At 32.0% G+C, this 17,478-nt stretch overlaps 1 protein-coding gene across 1 annotated transcript in view; it reads left to right on the top strand.

The window, feature by feature from the left end:
* The window catches only part of LOC109326333, a 2,678-nt gene continuing 2,580 nt past the window's right edge, over positions 17,381 to 17,478 (top strand). Inside the window, exon 1 of the mRNA XM_019559025.1 lies at positions 17,381 to 17,386. Within this exon, the coding sequence (XP_019414570.1) occupies positions 17,381 to 17,386 (6 nt within the window). The remainder of the gene's footprint in view (positions 17,387 to 17,478) is intronic.

Genomic DNA, 17,478 nt, shown 5'->3' with positions numbered 1-17,478 from the left:
TATTCAACCCCCCCCCTTCTAGGTGTATTGTAACCACTGATACCTAACAGAATATGTGTTCTAACTCTATGAAATAATGTTCATCTGTAATTCTGAAGCAATAGGAAAAACTTGGGTTAAAATACTATTCTATTTTAAGCTGCAGTTAATCGAGTATACTTAACCTTAATTGATTAACAGGTTTCTTGAAAATACCAGAAAACAGAAATAGTAACAACCTTTATCGATTAACCCCTCAATTAATCGATTAACGGGTTCCCAAGAAATCAATGATTAATCGATTAAAGTTTCACTTAATCGATTAATGGTTTTCTAAAATATATTTTAAATGATGAATAAATCTCCTACATGATTTATAAAAGAATGATGCATACCTTTGAATGATATATTATTTAAAAACACTTTTTAAATGCATGCAAAACATATGATCATGTATGTATATATGTGCATGTAAATCATGTATGTATGCATGTAAGTCTCATTTTAGATATGATTGATTTTATCTTGTGAGACTTCCATTGGGGTTCATCCTAGCCTAGACTCTTACTAAGCAAGCATCATAAGACCTAATAAAGATATTAAAGACTTAGCCTCTAGATCCTCTTTTGAATGCTTTGCCTTGTATGAACTTGAGTCTTGACTTCATTGTTGATACTTGTTGTTTGTTGATTTTCTCATCCTCTCAAGCTTGTCCTTGAATATTTAATCATGTTATCAATCCTTGTCTATATTAACTTTGTTGTCCTTTCTCTTCATCAAACTATATGTGTCCTTTGTCTTCATCAAAATACATGTGATGCATACTAGCATCTTTAATTTTCAAACTCAACCCGTGAACCAAAAACGGAAAAATGATTTCCCACATACTTTTCAAAAGTAAAAGAAAGCATTTCAAAAAGAAGGTTGTTTGAAAAAGGCAAGTTGAGGGGAGTTGGTTGGCCATGTAACAAAATAGAGTAAAAAGAAAAATCTCAAATCTCTTTACAGCACAAAAAGTAAAGAAAAACTCCAACGAAAGAGTGAAAATAGATTTAGAAAAAGAAGAAAGAGTCACACAAAAGTTGATCAAGACTAAAAAAAATGAGGAAAAGAATGGTTGAAAAAGTTGAAAATAGAAGTGTGCTTGAAAAGAAACATCATATTTGTTATCCTTAAACTTTGAAAGTATCTTTGAATATCCTAGAAAATCCAATTTTCTTTGATAGACAGGCCTCATTACAACCAAATAAAGACCTTAGTGATAATTGATTAATGTACAACCCAAATAAAGACCTTTGTGATCCTTAATTGAATGTACAATATAGGTATATGATGAAACAACTAACAAATTTAAATTCTTGCAGTCCAACAAAGTTGAAATTTGAGTGTAACACTTAGCTCAAACAGTTCCGTTCTTGAATCAAGTGTGTATAGGCATTTTTTTTATTGATAACATTTGCCTACGTGAAATGCTGGATTTTTGAAATGTGCATTCACTTTTAGTTTGATACATTATCAATAGACTTCACGTGATCATAAATATATCTCATTTCAAATGAAATGCAATTCATGCAAAGATCATAGTGATCTTGTTGAAACTCAAATTTTCACTAAGTCGTGTTATTAGTTACTTTACTTTTGTTTGGGGACAAACAAAGTGGTAAGTTCGAGGGTAGTTGATAAATGTCAAAATGTTCTTATTTGATAACATTTTTTATGGCACTTATCTTGATTAAAAATGTTTAAAACCAACTTATAACACATTTTTTGAATAAAATGTTTATTTTATTTAACCACACCTTTTGTCGAAACCTACTTGAATTTCTGGGATTAAAATGCCAACAAATGTTTAAAAAATGATACAAAGCCAAGCAACAAGCTAACAAGCACAAAAAGTCAAAGTTTAATAAAGCAAAACACAACCCGCTAGGCGTGGGGAATTCATGCGCCAAGCCTGTATGTGATGACTAAGAGGTTTAGGCTTGAACGAAGCTTATATTCCCTTGAAGAAACATATGTTGGGCGTGTTCAAGCACCAACCAAACTTAAATTAGGAGTCAAGGAAGGCCAGCCGAGCGTGACTTCATGCATGACAAAAGCCAAGCCAAGCAAGTTGTGTAATCATGTATGTGCATGTAGATACATAGGCTAGGTGTGTAAGTTGATTGGCTTAGCCCATAATAGACTAAGTCTATCATGGACTAGGCTAGGGGTAGGCTAAGCTGGTCCGTAGTTGTCCAACAGCTTGGCCACTCGAGGCAAACACCAATAAGTTGGACATAGTAGGTGTTAAGCGTGTCTAAAAGGGGACTTGGCGAGTTGTCTCATTTCCTACATAAAGGACCCTTCCCACTCCATTGCAAATCATCCAATTTTCACTTCTTATTGTAATATTTCATTCTTATTCAGAAACACTTCAAAGTAGCTTATTATCTTGCTTTTTCCCTAGAAAATACAGAGGGAATAAGAGTTGGGAATGTGTGATCTTGGAGATTGTTCTTGGATCAACACGTGGAACCAAAATCATCCACGACTGGAGCCTAATCACTCTCAGTTTGGACCATGGTGTAACATTTCTTAACTCAATGTATTGATTATGATTTCTTCATGTAAGTTATGTCTTTCAATCTATTGACTAACTCCATAAACTCTTCATGTTTATTTTAGATTGATCACCTAAGATATATTTTCAATGATCCAAATGTCTTTTGTTGGATGAATCGAAAATGATCTAATGCTAAGATATTGGATTAGTCCATTTGTCATATCAAAGCATCTGAAATAAGCAACTTGTTTTCAAGGCTATTAAGTAATAGGGAAGCTGAAATAAGATGTGACAGACTCATATTGAAACTTGAAATCAACACAAAAAACTTTCAACAATACTCGTTGGGTCGTTAGAAATAAATCATATGAGAATGACATAATAGTTATGAATAAAGCTAGGTTAGTAGTCCAAGGATATAACTAAGAGGACGGAATAGATTTCGATGAAACATTCGCTCTTGTGGCTAGACTTGAAGCTATAAGATGAATATTAGCATAAGTGTTTTCATTAAATTGTTATTTGTAACAAATGAATGCTAAAAGTTCCTCCTTAATAGCTATATCCAAGAGGAAGTATATGTTGACCAACTTCTAGGTTTTGAGGATTACAAACACCTATTGCATATATATAAACTAAAGAAAGCACTTTATGGTTTAAAACAATCTCCTAGAGCCTAGTATGATAGGTTAAATAATTTTCTATGTCAAAAATGTTTAGAAAAGGGTAAGATCTAAAGTGAACTTTTCATAAAAAGAATTTATTAACAGACTTTACTTGTACAAATTTTTGTTAATGATATGATTTTCGATTAAACTAACGAGTCTTTGTGTAGTGAATTTGGAAACATAATGCAAAGTGAGTTTGGGATATCTATGATGAGAAAGTTAAATTACTTTCTTGGTCTTCAAATTAAGCAAACCAGAGATGGCATATTTGTGAATCAATCCAAATATTTCAAGGATCTATTCAAAAGATTTGTTATGGGTGAATGCAAAACAATAGTCTCTCACATGGGTTTGAAACACATACTTTGCTGCTGACGAGGCTGGAAAACCTACACATATCACCAAGCATTGAGGTATGATCGAATCTCTACTTTAACTTACTGCAAGTAGACCTAATATTATGTTTAGTATCTACTTCTAAGTTAGATATCAATCCAAGACTAATGAATCACATCTAGTTGTTGTTAAGAGAATCATGAAATATCTTAAAGGAACAATAAATGTATGTTGATGGTATCCCAAAGGAAGTTTAAATGATTTAGTAGGATATTATAATACAAATTTTGTTGGATATAAAAGTAAAATAAAAATTGCTAGTGGAGCTTGTCACATACTATGAAATGCCCTAGGCTCAGGATCTTGTAAAAAAGACACATGTGTTGCATTAAGTATTCTTGTGTCAAAATATGTTGCAACACTTAATTGTTGTGCACAAGTGTTGTGACTCAAATAATGATTATGTGACTATGGATTAGACTTACGTTGCATTCCCACTAGATGTTATAACACTAGTGCTATTAATTTAACTAAGAATCCAGACATGCATTCTAAACATATAGGCATAATACATCATTTATTAAGGGACCACATGCTTAAAAAAGATGTGCAATTACAGTTTGTGAATACACACGGTCAACTTGCAGACATCATTACAAAACCCTTGCCTAGAGAACCTTTTTTTTCAAAATTAAAAGAGAATAAGGAATCTTAGTTGAAGTAGACATAAAATAAAGCATTGCATGTATTTATATTTTCAAAGTGTGCTTTATAACATGATATATGTTTAATTGTATGGTCTATGTTTAAATGAAACTTTTAATTTTTTAAACAGAGTAATCGATTGCTAGGTACAGGGGATTCTCAAAATCCTCAAATTGGGGTAAGTAATCAATTACTCAATGGAGTAACCGATTGCTGAAAAAAATAGAGAAGATGGTTACTGTTTACTGAATTAAGTAATCAATTACCTGGGTTAGTTTCAAAATTTCTGATAAATATATGAAGGAATAACTGATTACTCTAGCAGAGTAACCAATTACTCTATCGTGTCTATATAAGGCAAACCCCAATTTCAACCAAATTTCCCTCATTCTCTCTCCTATCCCATGACTTTCAAAACCCTTAACACGCAATACCTCTCAAATCTTGATCATTTTGAGTGAAATTTGTGGCAAAGTTACTTACTTCTTTATCTTTGTTCCATCTCTAACCATTAATTTCACAATTGTTGTCCAAAATAAAAATAAAAACCCTCATTTTGGAACCCTAGAATTTTATTTTCATGGATTCCTAATCTATAACCAAAAATATTTGGTCTAGGACTTCTAAATCTCATCCTCAAGGAGCACAAGAGACAAATTATTTGGATTTATCAAGGCTTTTATCGAATGACAAACAAAAGGAAACCTTCATGAAGTACTTCTTACGAAAGCAACTCATTTGACCTAAGTATGGCATATTTACATCCTTTGAACTTGCTCATTTTCAATTTCCTAAACTCATTAAGTATCAAAATCTTAGATATTACTATAAAGACAAAAATGCTTTTTACACCGAACTTGTACGAGTATTTTGCTACAATCTTTCAGTAAGGAAGAATAGGTTGTATTCATCTGCCAAAGGGAAAGATATTGTTCTTGATCTTACTGCTTTTGGAAATGTTTGCTAAAAAATAACCAGTAGAGGAGCCAAACTTGGCTTTCAGCTCTTCTTTCCATGGGATGAATTCGACTGCAACACTTTCTACTACTCTATGTGTAGATTTCCCAAAGAGGAAATCGTAAGTAAAAAGCAGTGTGTAGTGATTGAATCCTCTAAACATAGAGTTATCCTCTCTATAGGTAATATCAACCTAAATGATTGCTTGTTGCATTAATTCTAAGTTATATTGTAATTCCAAAATTTTCAAATCACTCTCAAATTAATGATTTGGAATTACAATTGATGTTTTCCATTAAAACCTTTAATTCTGTAAATTGAGCATTCATCATAATACAACATATGCATTATTTAATGGAGAAGAACGACCCACTACCCTAGGCTAGCTTAGTCACTACCATATTGAATAGGTTCAGAATCTCGACTATTTGAGATTAAAAAAATTGAACTTGACTCTCGGGACAATAAAATTGACTTGGGTATCATCCACAAAATGAGTTTCTTTCAAGATGAAGTTGAGCTGAACTTCAAACATAAAAACGAGTATGCTGACCCTTCTGAACCTCCTGCTTCTCAACCAGAACCGCAACAACCTCAATCTTATGATCCTCCATCGTCTATCAATGAACCAACCAATGGCATGATCATGGATAAACTTATTAGTCTTCAAGAATATATCTCCACAAGGATCGATACTCTTGAAGCAACAAATCAAAAAGATCGAGATGACATCATGAAAATCTCTAACATCTGGATTACATGGATTTGGATGATGATAACTCATATTTGTTTTAGAACTCAAAGAGTTTAGTTGTTATTTCCCCGTTGTTTTCAAAACTATGTTTATAACTGTTATTGTATTTTGGATGTAACCTTATGACATTGTTTAATTTTTGTGTGTATGAACAACTTGTTTTATCAATATTATGTATGGATATTTATTACGTTCATTGGTTGACCTTGGAAAACATATATATGTCTTGTATGTCCTTATAAATATATATTGCTTCCTTTTTTTTTTGATAATGTCAAAAGGAAGAGAAAAGTTGGTCTTGTCTTTCTTGTTTATAAATTGCTGGCAACAAATTCTAAAAGATAAGGGAGTATACAAGATAGGCGGAGAACACAACTTTTAGAAATCAAGAAATCAATGTCAATGATATTGGTTTTTCATCATTGAAAGGGGAGATTGTGAAGAAGAATTTCCTCCTTATTATGTTCATTAGTTGACCTTGGAACACATATATATGTCTTGTATGTCCTAATAAATATATATTGCTTCCTTTTTTGACAATGTCAAAAGGAAGAGAAAAGTTGGTCTTGTCTTTCTAGTTTATAAATTGCTGGCAACAAATTCTAAAAGATAGGGGAGTATACAAGATAGGCGGAGAACACAACTTTTAGAAATCAAGAAATCAATGTCAACGATATTGGTTTTTCATCATCGAAAGGGGAGAATGTGAAGAAGAATCTCCTCCTTTGACCTTGGCTAGGTTTTGATGAAGACACTAATATCAATAAAAAAATAAAAATAATTGAAGACTTGATGTATGAAAAGCAAGCACATATTACTAGATAAGATTTTTAATTGCTTTATAGATTAGGTCTAAATCCTTACGAAGTCAATTCCTACTTTATACCACATTTTCTCTTATGAATGTTTTTCAAATAAACTTAATGAGGATGAAAATAAGTTACAAGGGTCTAAAAATAACTTTTTAGAAAACCAAGTAATAGGTTACCTGAAAAAGAATAACAAATTACTTGAAACAAGGTAATAATTGATTTAAAACAAAGTAGCAGGTTACATAACAGAAAAACTAGGAGAATAACCGATTACTAAAGTGATACTACAAAATAGCAGGAAATTTGATACGACATTTTAACCACACTTGATAAAAGCATGACTAACTTAAAATTGAAGCCCAAAATTGCTATTGTATTTGGGCCCATGGAAAAATAAGTACGGTATTTTCATCTCTCCCTGCATAGACCATAGTCCATACTGTGAAAAACGGCTCCAACTTACCTTAGCATCTCATAATTTAAATTATTTAGAAGGGTTGATGAAGCTTCTCACATTCATCATTAGCTCTCCCTCCATACTTTTATTTCCATTTTTTTTATCACTTCTTCCTTGTCGCTCAAGACTTTAATCTTGTCTTCTCTCTCGTCCTCAACGCTTTAACCATGGCTTTTACCATCACCATTTTGGTTTCAAATGAACAATCAACGCTCGAAGCTTCTTCATCAGTGATGTTTCTTTCGCCAGTGATGTTTTTCATCATGAATTTGCAATTTCATCCTCTATTTATTCTTCACAAGTACATGCATTTGCACTCACAAGTATACTAACAATGTTTTTCCTTTTCAATTTTATAATTTTGATTCAAATTTTAGGAAATATGATTCTGTCAATCTCAATCCCTAGTTTTGGACCATTAAGCCAAAGAAGGTAATGTTTCTCACCAGGAAGTAGTGGTTCGAGTTCTGAATTAGGTGTGTTTCAAATCTTATAAGTATTTCATTTGGATCAATAATATATGTGTTGTTACTTGTTAGGGTCAGGCAACTCTGAAATTTGAAGTAACTTAATTCAGAATAATCCAATTTGATGTTTGAAATTAAAGTCTTTTTAATGAAAATCCATCCATTATGTCATTTGCATATTTTTTATTTACTTAAGTGGTACATCTTTCATTTGTGATCTTCTTGATCTTTGAACTTGAATTCAATGGCTATTATGGAGCAAAAGATGTTAAATATCAATTTTGTTCTCGAGAAAAAATTCTGAAATTTTAGTCAAGAAATGTTTGTGGTTTTGGCCTTTTTGACTAATAATTTGGCTTGTTAGTTATAATTTTATATGTTGCTTGATGGACGCATGTATTTCATCACTGACACATATTAAAAACCCATTCAAAAAGCATATGGTTTTAGGTGGAGGGATGATAATGGTTTCCTTCGACATATTATGGTAGTAGGGAATGTTAAAATGATTAAGTTAAACTCTCCTGCACAAAATTTTGACTAGTTTATCATAAGAATGATGATATACGTATACTTATGTTTTTGTTATGTGTATCATATGGTAATCTAGTTAATCTAAGTGATGTTGCCTTGTGTTTGCCTTGTGTTTATATTGCCTAAACATGTAGAACTCATTGTAAACATGTGAAGAAAAAGGGAAGCCACGTGAAGGAAACTAATTTTTATGTGATGCTTCGAAATGAGAATTTGAAATAGATTTACACATTAAAAATATGGAATACTAGGGAAGTTGATACTTGTAGTTTATAGATCCAAGGCTCATTGTACAGAAGTCTATCTATTATTGACATAGTTTTATGTCTGTAATAGAAACATGAAATGAAACCAAAAGGTTTACCATACCTTCATTCATTTAACAGGTGTGACATAGTTATATGTGCAAGTTGACAGGAATAACAATCATGCACAGATAATGTATCAGAAAATGGGATTCAAGGTAATACAACTACTTTTTCATCTCTATTTCTTGTTTTCTGCAACATGATTATAATTTATATATATTTGTAAGGCAATAACTATCTATGTTTTCTCACCTTTTTCAGATGGTTGCAACAACAAACTCTCAGATGGTTGCAACAACAAACTCTCAGTTGTTACTGGAGGAAACATACTTGTTAGGATTGCAGATGTAAAATACAAAGGATTATTATTTATGCTTCAATTTTCAATTGGATAGCTTCAAGGTACAAATACTCTCAGTTCCTGTAATCACTAAAGGTATAACCCCTTTATTTTTGTTGGTGGTACTACCTTTAGTTGATGTAAATGCATGTACATGCCCATGTTGTACAACAACAACAACCAAGCCTTATAACCCCTTCATGTACATGCCCAAGTTGTACTGAAGTAATTTGTTTCCTTTTTAATGTAGTGGTCTTTACATACTGCAACTGTTTTAGTGTCTTGTTTTCTTCCTGTAGTTAAATTTTAAAAAAATAACAAACTTAGATGTATTGGATTTTAAAAGAGTGATGGAACTGAAAAAGTGTATCTGTTGTTTAATTATTGTTGTGTTGGATTTACATTTGTTGTTAAATGGACATATTTTGGACAACAATGGAATAATAAGTCTATAAGGCCAATTTATGCACCAAAAATCACTTCACTATGAATTAAACTGTAGGTAGCTTCTCTGTGATAACTTGCCAGAATATTGATGGAACAATCAGTTCAGAATTATTAACACCATGGAGTTTGGTGGACCTCCTTATTTAACTTAATAGTAGTAGTTTATGCTTTCAATCAATGTTTTAAATTGCACTCGGTTTCATGGGTTAGTCAGTTGAGGTGTTGTTATTGGTGATTTGAACAGGTCAGGCTGTTTTGGCCAAAGTTGGAGGTTGTTGGTTGTGGTTGCAAGTCCACGATGGCGGAGGACATGATTTTAGGGTTGGCGGTGATGAAGTATGTGGATTCGTGATGGAAGTCATGGTTTTGTGTTGATGTTCAGAGATAAAGAGGTCACAAATTCAATTCCAATAAACAACATCTCCCTTATCTATATTAGTTGTTGTACAATGATTGACTCCCTAGGAGATACAACAAAGACATATCAACTTGTTACATTGTTGCTTTTCATGATTCAAGGTAGGGTGATTTTAGATAAGACTTGTATTAGATTATTGAGTTGAGTTTTATCTCTACAAAACCATATTGACCTCTCTTGCTCTTGCTTCCATTAATCCTTCAAAGTTTGTCACCATAGGCTTTGTAATTGGTTTCTGACTATTGAATCTCCAAAGTAAATACATAGTATATATTTAGCCTATTGCACTAAATATTTTTTCTTTCTATCTTATGCTTAAGTCTCTTATTTGACATCAATCATCTAGGACTTTAAGTTGTAACACCAATTTGGAATTTGACTTGACTTTTCAAAATTCACTGAGTTTCATGTTTCAGTTTCTAATTGCCTTGAATATTGGATTAGCATTATACAACTATAGGTTAATCTTACCTTGTGTGGGTACACATATTTACTACAAATATGAAGCTTTTATATATGGTACCTCAAGCTTTCCTTTTTTCACAATTTGTATTACTTATTCCCATGCTTTCCAATTGGTTCGAGATCGGATAGAAAAATCAAGATCATGAGTTCTTGAATATCAAGCTTTGTTTGGAGAACTACGGGTTGTACTGGTTGGTAGTTACATTATGCCATTTTATGTTGTCTTATTTTTTAGTACACATTATATGCTGACTATTTTTCTGTTTTGCGATATATGTCTAGGTTGATTTGTTGTGATATTTGTTTTTTGTTCATAAAGGGGTTATTGATCAAGATGGATTTTTGTGTGTTTTAGTTTGGATATGCCTAATCTCTAATATGAGTGTTAAACATGTTGAAGACTTCAAGAAACATTTACAAACTTTATAAGTAAAGCTGAAGTGATATGAATGTTAAACAATTCTAATTAGGAACTGAGTGATAAACATTTGGTAAGTGTATAAGACTTGTTTTTGTTAATATTATGACACTTTCATTACTATTATTTCATTTCATTAAAAAAATTGTCCGTTAATTATTGAATATATAGATGTATGAAAATATTGTCTAATTAAAAAATCATTTAATTAGTCATGGCAGGTAAAACTGTGATTAAAATCTAAACCATGCCCCAAATTAGCAATAGCTAAAATCGTGGCATGCATCTAAATTCATTTTTAAAAAATAAACAAATTAGCCAAGGTAGAAGCGTGGCAAAACAACATAAGTTGTGTTTAAGTTAATATTGCTACACTCAGGGAAAGCGTAGCTATGACCGTAGCTAATTTTTTGTAATGCCCGTTTTTGCTACTGCAGTGTCAATTGTGGCTAATATATTTTGCTATGGTTTTTTTAGAGCTTTGTACGGTTTGAGGTGTGACTAACTTGATCTTTTGTTGTAGTATGAGTAACTAATTACCCGTCTTAACAACAAGGAAGAGTAATCGATTACTATAATTGAGTAACAAGTTACCCACTAATGTTACTGCAATTTCAAATTTAAAATTCAATCGACATTTTCCCAAAACAACCAGTGTCTTCCCAAATATCTTGTACCTCATGGAGAGCACTTGGGCACCTTTTGAAACTCTATATATAATATCCTAAACCTCAGAAATGAATTACACAATTTCTTAAAACTTGAATCATAATTTTAATCATATCTTCGCATTCAAGTTAATTATTCTTTTTTCAGATTATCATCACTTAAGTTGTTAGAGTTTGGTTTTCATCAAAATGTTCCGGTTAGTGTTGCAGACAAAAAAAGTGAGGCAAAATAGGATTATCTCCATAATCTTTTATATAGCTCTGTTAGATTTATTGAAGTCTACAACAAATTCTATATAGGTAAGTTCAAAGACAGATTTAATCAATTAATCTTTGTTGAACATAAGAAACCTAACTAAAAACTACATACAATAAAATGTAACATTTGGAAACATGATGTCGTAGTAAACATAAAGTACTTTATATAGAACAATGATGTCAATTAACAATTTTCTAGATTTCTAATATCTAGAAAATACTTTAAACTTCAATTAATTGAATTCAACCATCCAACTTTGAATTTTGTCAACTTTATGGCATTGATTCTCTGAAACAAATTTTCTTTCTTTTCAATTTATATTTTTGTTTAATTCATTAAATAAAATGATTATGCAAATAGGAATGTGATTGATGCACCAAACTGGCAGCCAATGATAATGGACTCAAGGGTTAAAAAACAGCCTATTTGGATGAAACATTATACCCAAAAGTAACTATGTAAGTATTAGATGATAACTAAGAGAGATGGTGAATTAGTTGTATGGAATAATGGTCAATTTTTATGTTATAATATCATAATGTTATGAAGTTTAAATGTTGCAGAAAGATTACCAAACAAAAAACTCCAAAATGAAATAGAAAGAGTAGAGAGAATAGAGAAAGAACACAAATATTTATATTGGTTCACATTCTTGTCCACCAAAGGTTACATCCAGTACTCTTGCATCACAAGAGATTTCTTTACTAGATATCTTCAGTTGTAATTACAATTTCTCTCTCTGAGACTCCTTGTACCTTACACACTGAAAAATATCGTACACCCTAGGAAAACAACCTTTCCAAGTACTCATTTTCCCCTTCTCACTACATCCTTTGCAATGACAAGTGTTTTACGATCAAATTTATAGAATAAATTATAGGGCATGATTGCCTTTACAAGATATAACGCTTCTATAACTTGTAATCCTCTTACTCTCAATTCACTTAGTCTATAATGCTCTTGAAAGTGTTTAAATTTGAAAAACTTTAGAACTTGCACTTGAAGCAGCTTCAGAGAAAGTCTGAAAGTTTAGAACAAAAGTTGCATGAAAAGTGCAGAGAATTGTATATGAAATTGTGTGTAATTCGTGTATTCAAAATTGTTATAAAATGGGTGTTTCAATGCCTTTAAATAGGCTTTCAATCAGCCAATATACCCTTTCATGAAGTTGGGACACGATTGAAATGAAACCCATTGAGTTTGGATGAAAATTGTTCACCTTGGATTTCAAAATCTGGTTATAATAGCTCTGTGCAATCGGTTATATCACGATGTAATCGGTTACAATGTGTTAAAATTGTTGCGTAACTTTTTTACTCAGTTAGATAACCTGTTACACAGGCCTAGTAACCTGTTACTCAATGTTATACAGTCCAACTAACATGTTACCTAGGTCAAGTAATCTATTACTCAGGTCAAGTAATGCGTTACTTCCCATTTTTAAAATTGTTTTACTTTGTCTGAGAGTTTTCCAATTTTATTTCAAAATAATTTTATCTTTCATTTGAGCATTGTTTACAAAACATACTATAGTGTAAAGTATAGAAGTACCTATTGAAGATTTAGACTCTATCTGAAGCTTGACCTTCTTTTGTCTTCAACATCTTCTTCCTTTTCCTTCCTTTTGTAATCATTGTGTCTTCATCAAAACCGTGTCAAGGTCGGGAGTAAGATCTTCTTCACAATATCCCCCTTTTTGATGATGACAAACCAACATCTTTTGAAATTGTAGTTTTTATGAGATCAACAAACTTCATAAATTTTGGCATGATTAACTTGTATGCTCCCCCTATCTTGTTTCCCCCCCTTTGTGTTCAAGTTTGTGCCTGAAACGATCTAGACAGAAAAAGTATGAACTTCAACTTTTCTCCCCTTTTGACTTCATCAAAAAGAAGGAAAAGTTAGGTTTCCAACACAATATATACACATATATACTAAAAGGGTAATAAGAAATATGTTGACTTATTTTAAAGCTAACGTCAGAATTCAATATAAATAGTTATGGACTTGAATAATTGCATAGACTATAAGATGATGAAATAAGTTGAAATACAATAGCGTTGCAAATAAGGAAAGCATAATCAATTCATACCTAACCAAAAATAAAAGCCAACTACATAAGAAAACAAATAACATCCAACAAGTTCAATAGCAACAAAAAAAAGATGAAACGAAACAAACCCTAAACAGACTACTCTACGATTCTGGCTCAGCACGCTCAACATCTAAATCCATATAATCCAATCGATTCGACAATCGACAAAGTTCAACTTGGACTTCTTGATTCACAACATCAAGAGCATCCATCCTTGTGGTGATGTATCCTCGAAGTGAGAATAACTCATCCATAACCATTTGATTGGAAGGCATAGAACCATATGATGGTGATTCGGCATTAAATGAAGAGTGTTGTTGTGTAGCAGGGTCAACATATGGATTTTCAGATTGAGTAGTCTAATGATCAACATTATACTTGTAGATCATATCGGTGGTATCTTGAAAGAATCTCATTTTGTAGATTACATCCACATCGATCATTTTATCCTGAGCATAAAGTATAATCTTAAAAACCCTAGCAAGAGATGCACCAAAATGCTCAAGAATGGTAGTTATGATCAAAGCCTAAGGTAAGGGCCCAAAATCACCTTTGAAGGCCCACATTTGTCTCATTACCATCAAAGTTCAGTTAATCAGGACATTATGCTTAATAGCATACATCAGTTGTAGTTCCATATTGATATGATAAGTTGCGAATGATTTGAAATTTTTGGAACTATGATGTAACTAAAAAAGTAATGAAACAAACAGTCATTTAGGTTTAGATTACCAGCAGAAAGAATGTGAGAATTATATGGCAACTAAAAGGGGGGGTGAATTAGTTGTATGAGGCAATGGTCAATTTTTCTACTTATGTTATCAAAGTGTTTATGCAACAAAATTATTACACAAATATTACCAAGAATTAATTCAAAAACAAGAGAGATAGAACAGAGAGAAGAGAGAAAGAACATAGAGTTTTTATATTGGTTCACCTTTTTGTCCACTGAATGCTACGTTCAGTACTCTTGTAATTACAATTTCTCTCTCTGAGACTCCTTGTACCTTACACACTTACTCATATCCAACTCCCTTGGGAATCAACATTTCCAATTACTCTTTTTCCCCTTCTCATCACACCCTTGTGATGACAAGTTTATAATATATTAAAGAACGAATTATGTGGTAGGATTGCCTTTACAAGATATAACAATTCTATAACTTGCAATCCTTTGACTCAATACACTTAGTAGATAATGCTCTTTCAAAGTTATTATGTATGAAAACATTAGAACTTTTGCAATTGAAGCAATTTCAGAAAAATCTGAAAGTTTAGAACAGAAGTTGCAATAAAAGTGCTCATAATTGTATATGAAATTTTGTGTATTCAGATTTTCTAAAGTGTTTTTCAAATGAGAGTCTTATGCCTTGAAATAGTCTTCCAATCAGCCAATATACCCTTACATGAAGTTGGGACACGATTAGAATGAAACTCATTGAGTTTGAATGAAAGCTGCTCAGTTTGAATTTGAAAATCTAGTTATAACATCTCTGGATAACCGGTTACACCATGATGTAATTGATTACTCAAACTCTTTGTCTGAGAATTAGTCGATTACTATAAGACAGTAATCGGTTACATTGTGTAATAATTATTGGGTAACCTTTTACTCAGTTATGTAACTTGTTATATAGTATTAGTAACCTGTTACTCACTATTACACATGTCAAGTAATACGTTACCTAGGTCAAGTAACCTGTTACTCAAGTCAAGTAACCCATTACTTAGCTTTTTGAAAATTGTTTCACTTTGTCTAAGAGTTTTCAATTTCATTTCAAAATAGTTTTTCACTTTCATTTGATCATTGCGTACTAATTATAATATAGCGGAAATGATAGAAGTACCTATTGAAGACTTACACTCTAATTGAAGCTTGATCTTCTTGTATCTTCAATATCTTCTTCATTTTTCCTTATTTTTTTGTGATCTTGGTGTCTTCATCAAAATTGTGTCAAGAACAGGAGCAAGATCTTCTTCACAATCTCCCTTTTTTATGATGATAAACTAACACATTTTGAAATTGTAGTTTTTCTGAAATCAACATTCTTCATAGAATTTGACATGATTTACTTTGTATGCTCCCCTTTGTGTTTAAGTTTATGCCTGAAATAAATTTTGACATAAAAAGTACAAACTCCAACTTTTCTCCCCTTTTGACTTCATCAAAATGAAGGAAAAGCTAGGTTTCCAGCATCATATATAGATATACATTTAGATATACCAAAAGGATAACAAGATATATTTTGACTTATTTTGAAGCCAAGAGCAGAATTGAATATAAATGATATATAATAAACGCAGGAGCTATAAAACTGAAATAATTTGAAATACCATCGCATTGTAACTTAGTAAAAACGTAAGCAGTTAGTACATATGTTGCAGAAAGTAAACATTAAATCAATTATATAGAAAAACAACAACCAACAAGTTCAGTAGCGACAACAACAAAGAAACAAATAAATTACACAAATCCAAGTCAAAACTACTCTACAAGTCTCCAGGATGCTCAACATCTAAATCTATAATCCAATCAATTTAACAGTCTACATAGTTTTGCTTGGACTTGTTGATTTGTTGTATCAAGAGCATCCATCCTAGAGGTAATGTAGCCTCAATGTGAGAATAACTCGTCCATAACCATTTGATTGAAAGGCATGGAACTGGACAATGATGACTCAACATGAAACGAAGAAGGTTGTTCAGTAGGAGGGTTTGCAGATGTGTTTTCAGTTTGAGTAGTCTGATAATTACCAAGTTACTTATAGATCGTATTAGTGGTTTCCCGAAAGAATTTCATTTTGTGAATGACATCCTCATCAATCTTAGTTTCATGAGCATCAAACACAATCTTTGACACTTCAGTAAGAGATACACCAAAATACTCAAAACTGGCAGTTATGATGATAACATAAGGTAAGGGACCCAAATCCCCTCTAAAGGCCCACATTTGTCTCATTACCATCATTGTCCAATTTATCGGGACATTTTGCTTAATAACATACAACAATTGTAGTTCCATATCATTAAATTGTGAATGATTTGAAATTTATTGAACTATGATGTAACTAAGAAAGTAATGAAGCAAACGGTCCTCTAGGTTTAAGTTTCCAGCAGAAAGAATATTTCTATTTTTTACACTATCACCGATGACCCTTAGCTTATGTAATTAAATATTCCTATTGGAATATCTACACATAGAGTAGTAGAAATCTTGTTTGTCGCATCCTTCTAACTCATCACAATGTAAGCGTGACTCTACAGTAGCCCCTATGTATTATATGTTGTTGCAAATTGAACTTAAAGTTCGAAAGTCGATGGCAAGTTCCTTGCCTTTGACAAATGAGAAGATTTTGTTCTTCTTGGGAGTGAAATTGCATTAAAATACCCTTACAACTTTCGGGTAGTAGGTACAATGCATTTTAAAAGATTAAACAATTTTTTGGTGTCTAAGAAGGGTGGGAAAATGAAATCATCAGACTCAAAAGAGTGTTACTTACCAAATTTAGGAGAAAAAATGAGTCTCTGCATGAAATTCTCTATGAACACCTAGTGTTGTTCTTCGTTTGCAAGAAGTCGAGCCAAGTCCAAAGAATTAGTTTATGAAGAGGTTTGTTGTCTCCTTGGAGCCACATTGGTTTGTTGTTTCTTGGTTTTTGAAGTTGAAGCCATGAACTTGAAGTTTTGAGAAACTAGGTTTTAAGATTTTGAGAATTGGAAGTTTTTATTTAATCCACCAAACACGAAAATGAAGGTTGCAATGTGTTTGGAAATGAAAACATGATATGAATAGACTCAAAAATCACTCAAAACAGTTGAGAATTGCGGTTTTTCGAGTTTGTGTGT

Source organism: Lupinus angustifolius, chromosome LG14 (assembly GCF_001865875.1).
Source record: "Lupinus angustifolius cultivar Tanjil chromosome LG14, LupAngTanjil_v1.0, whole genome shotgun sequence".
NCBI classification, from domain to species: domain Eukaryota; kingdom Viridiplantae; phylum Streptophyta; class Magnoliopsida; order Fabales; family Fabaceae; genus Lupinus; species Lupinus angustifolius.
The sequence above is the reverse complement of the archived record's forward strand: the minus strand, read 5'-3'. Positions and strand labels throughout refer to the sequence as shown.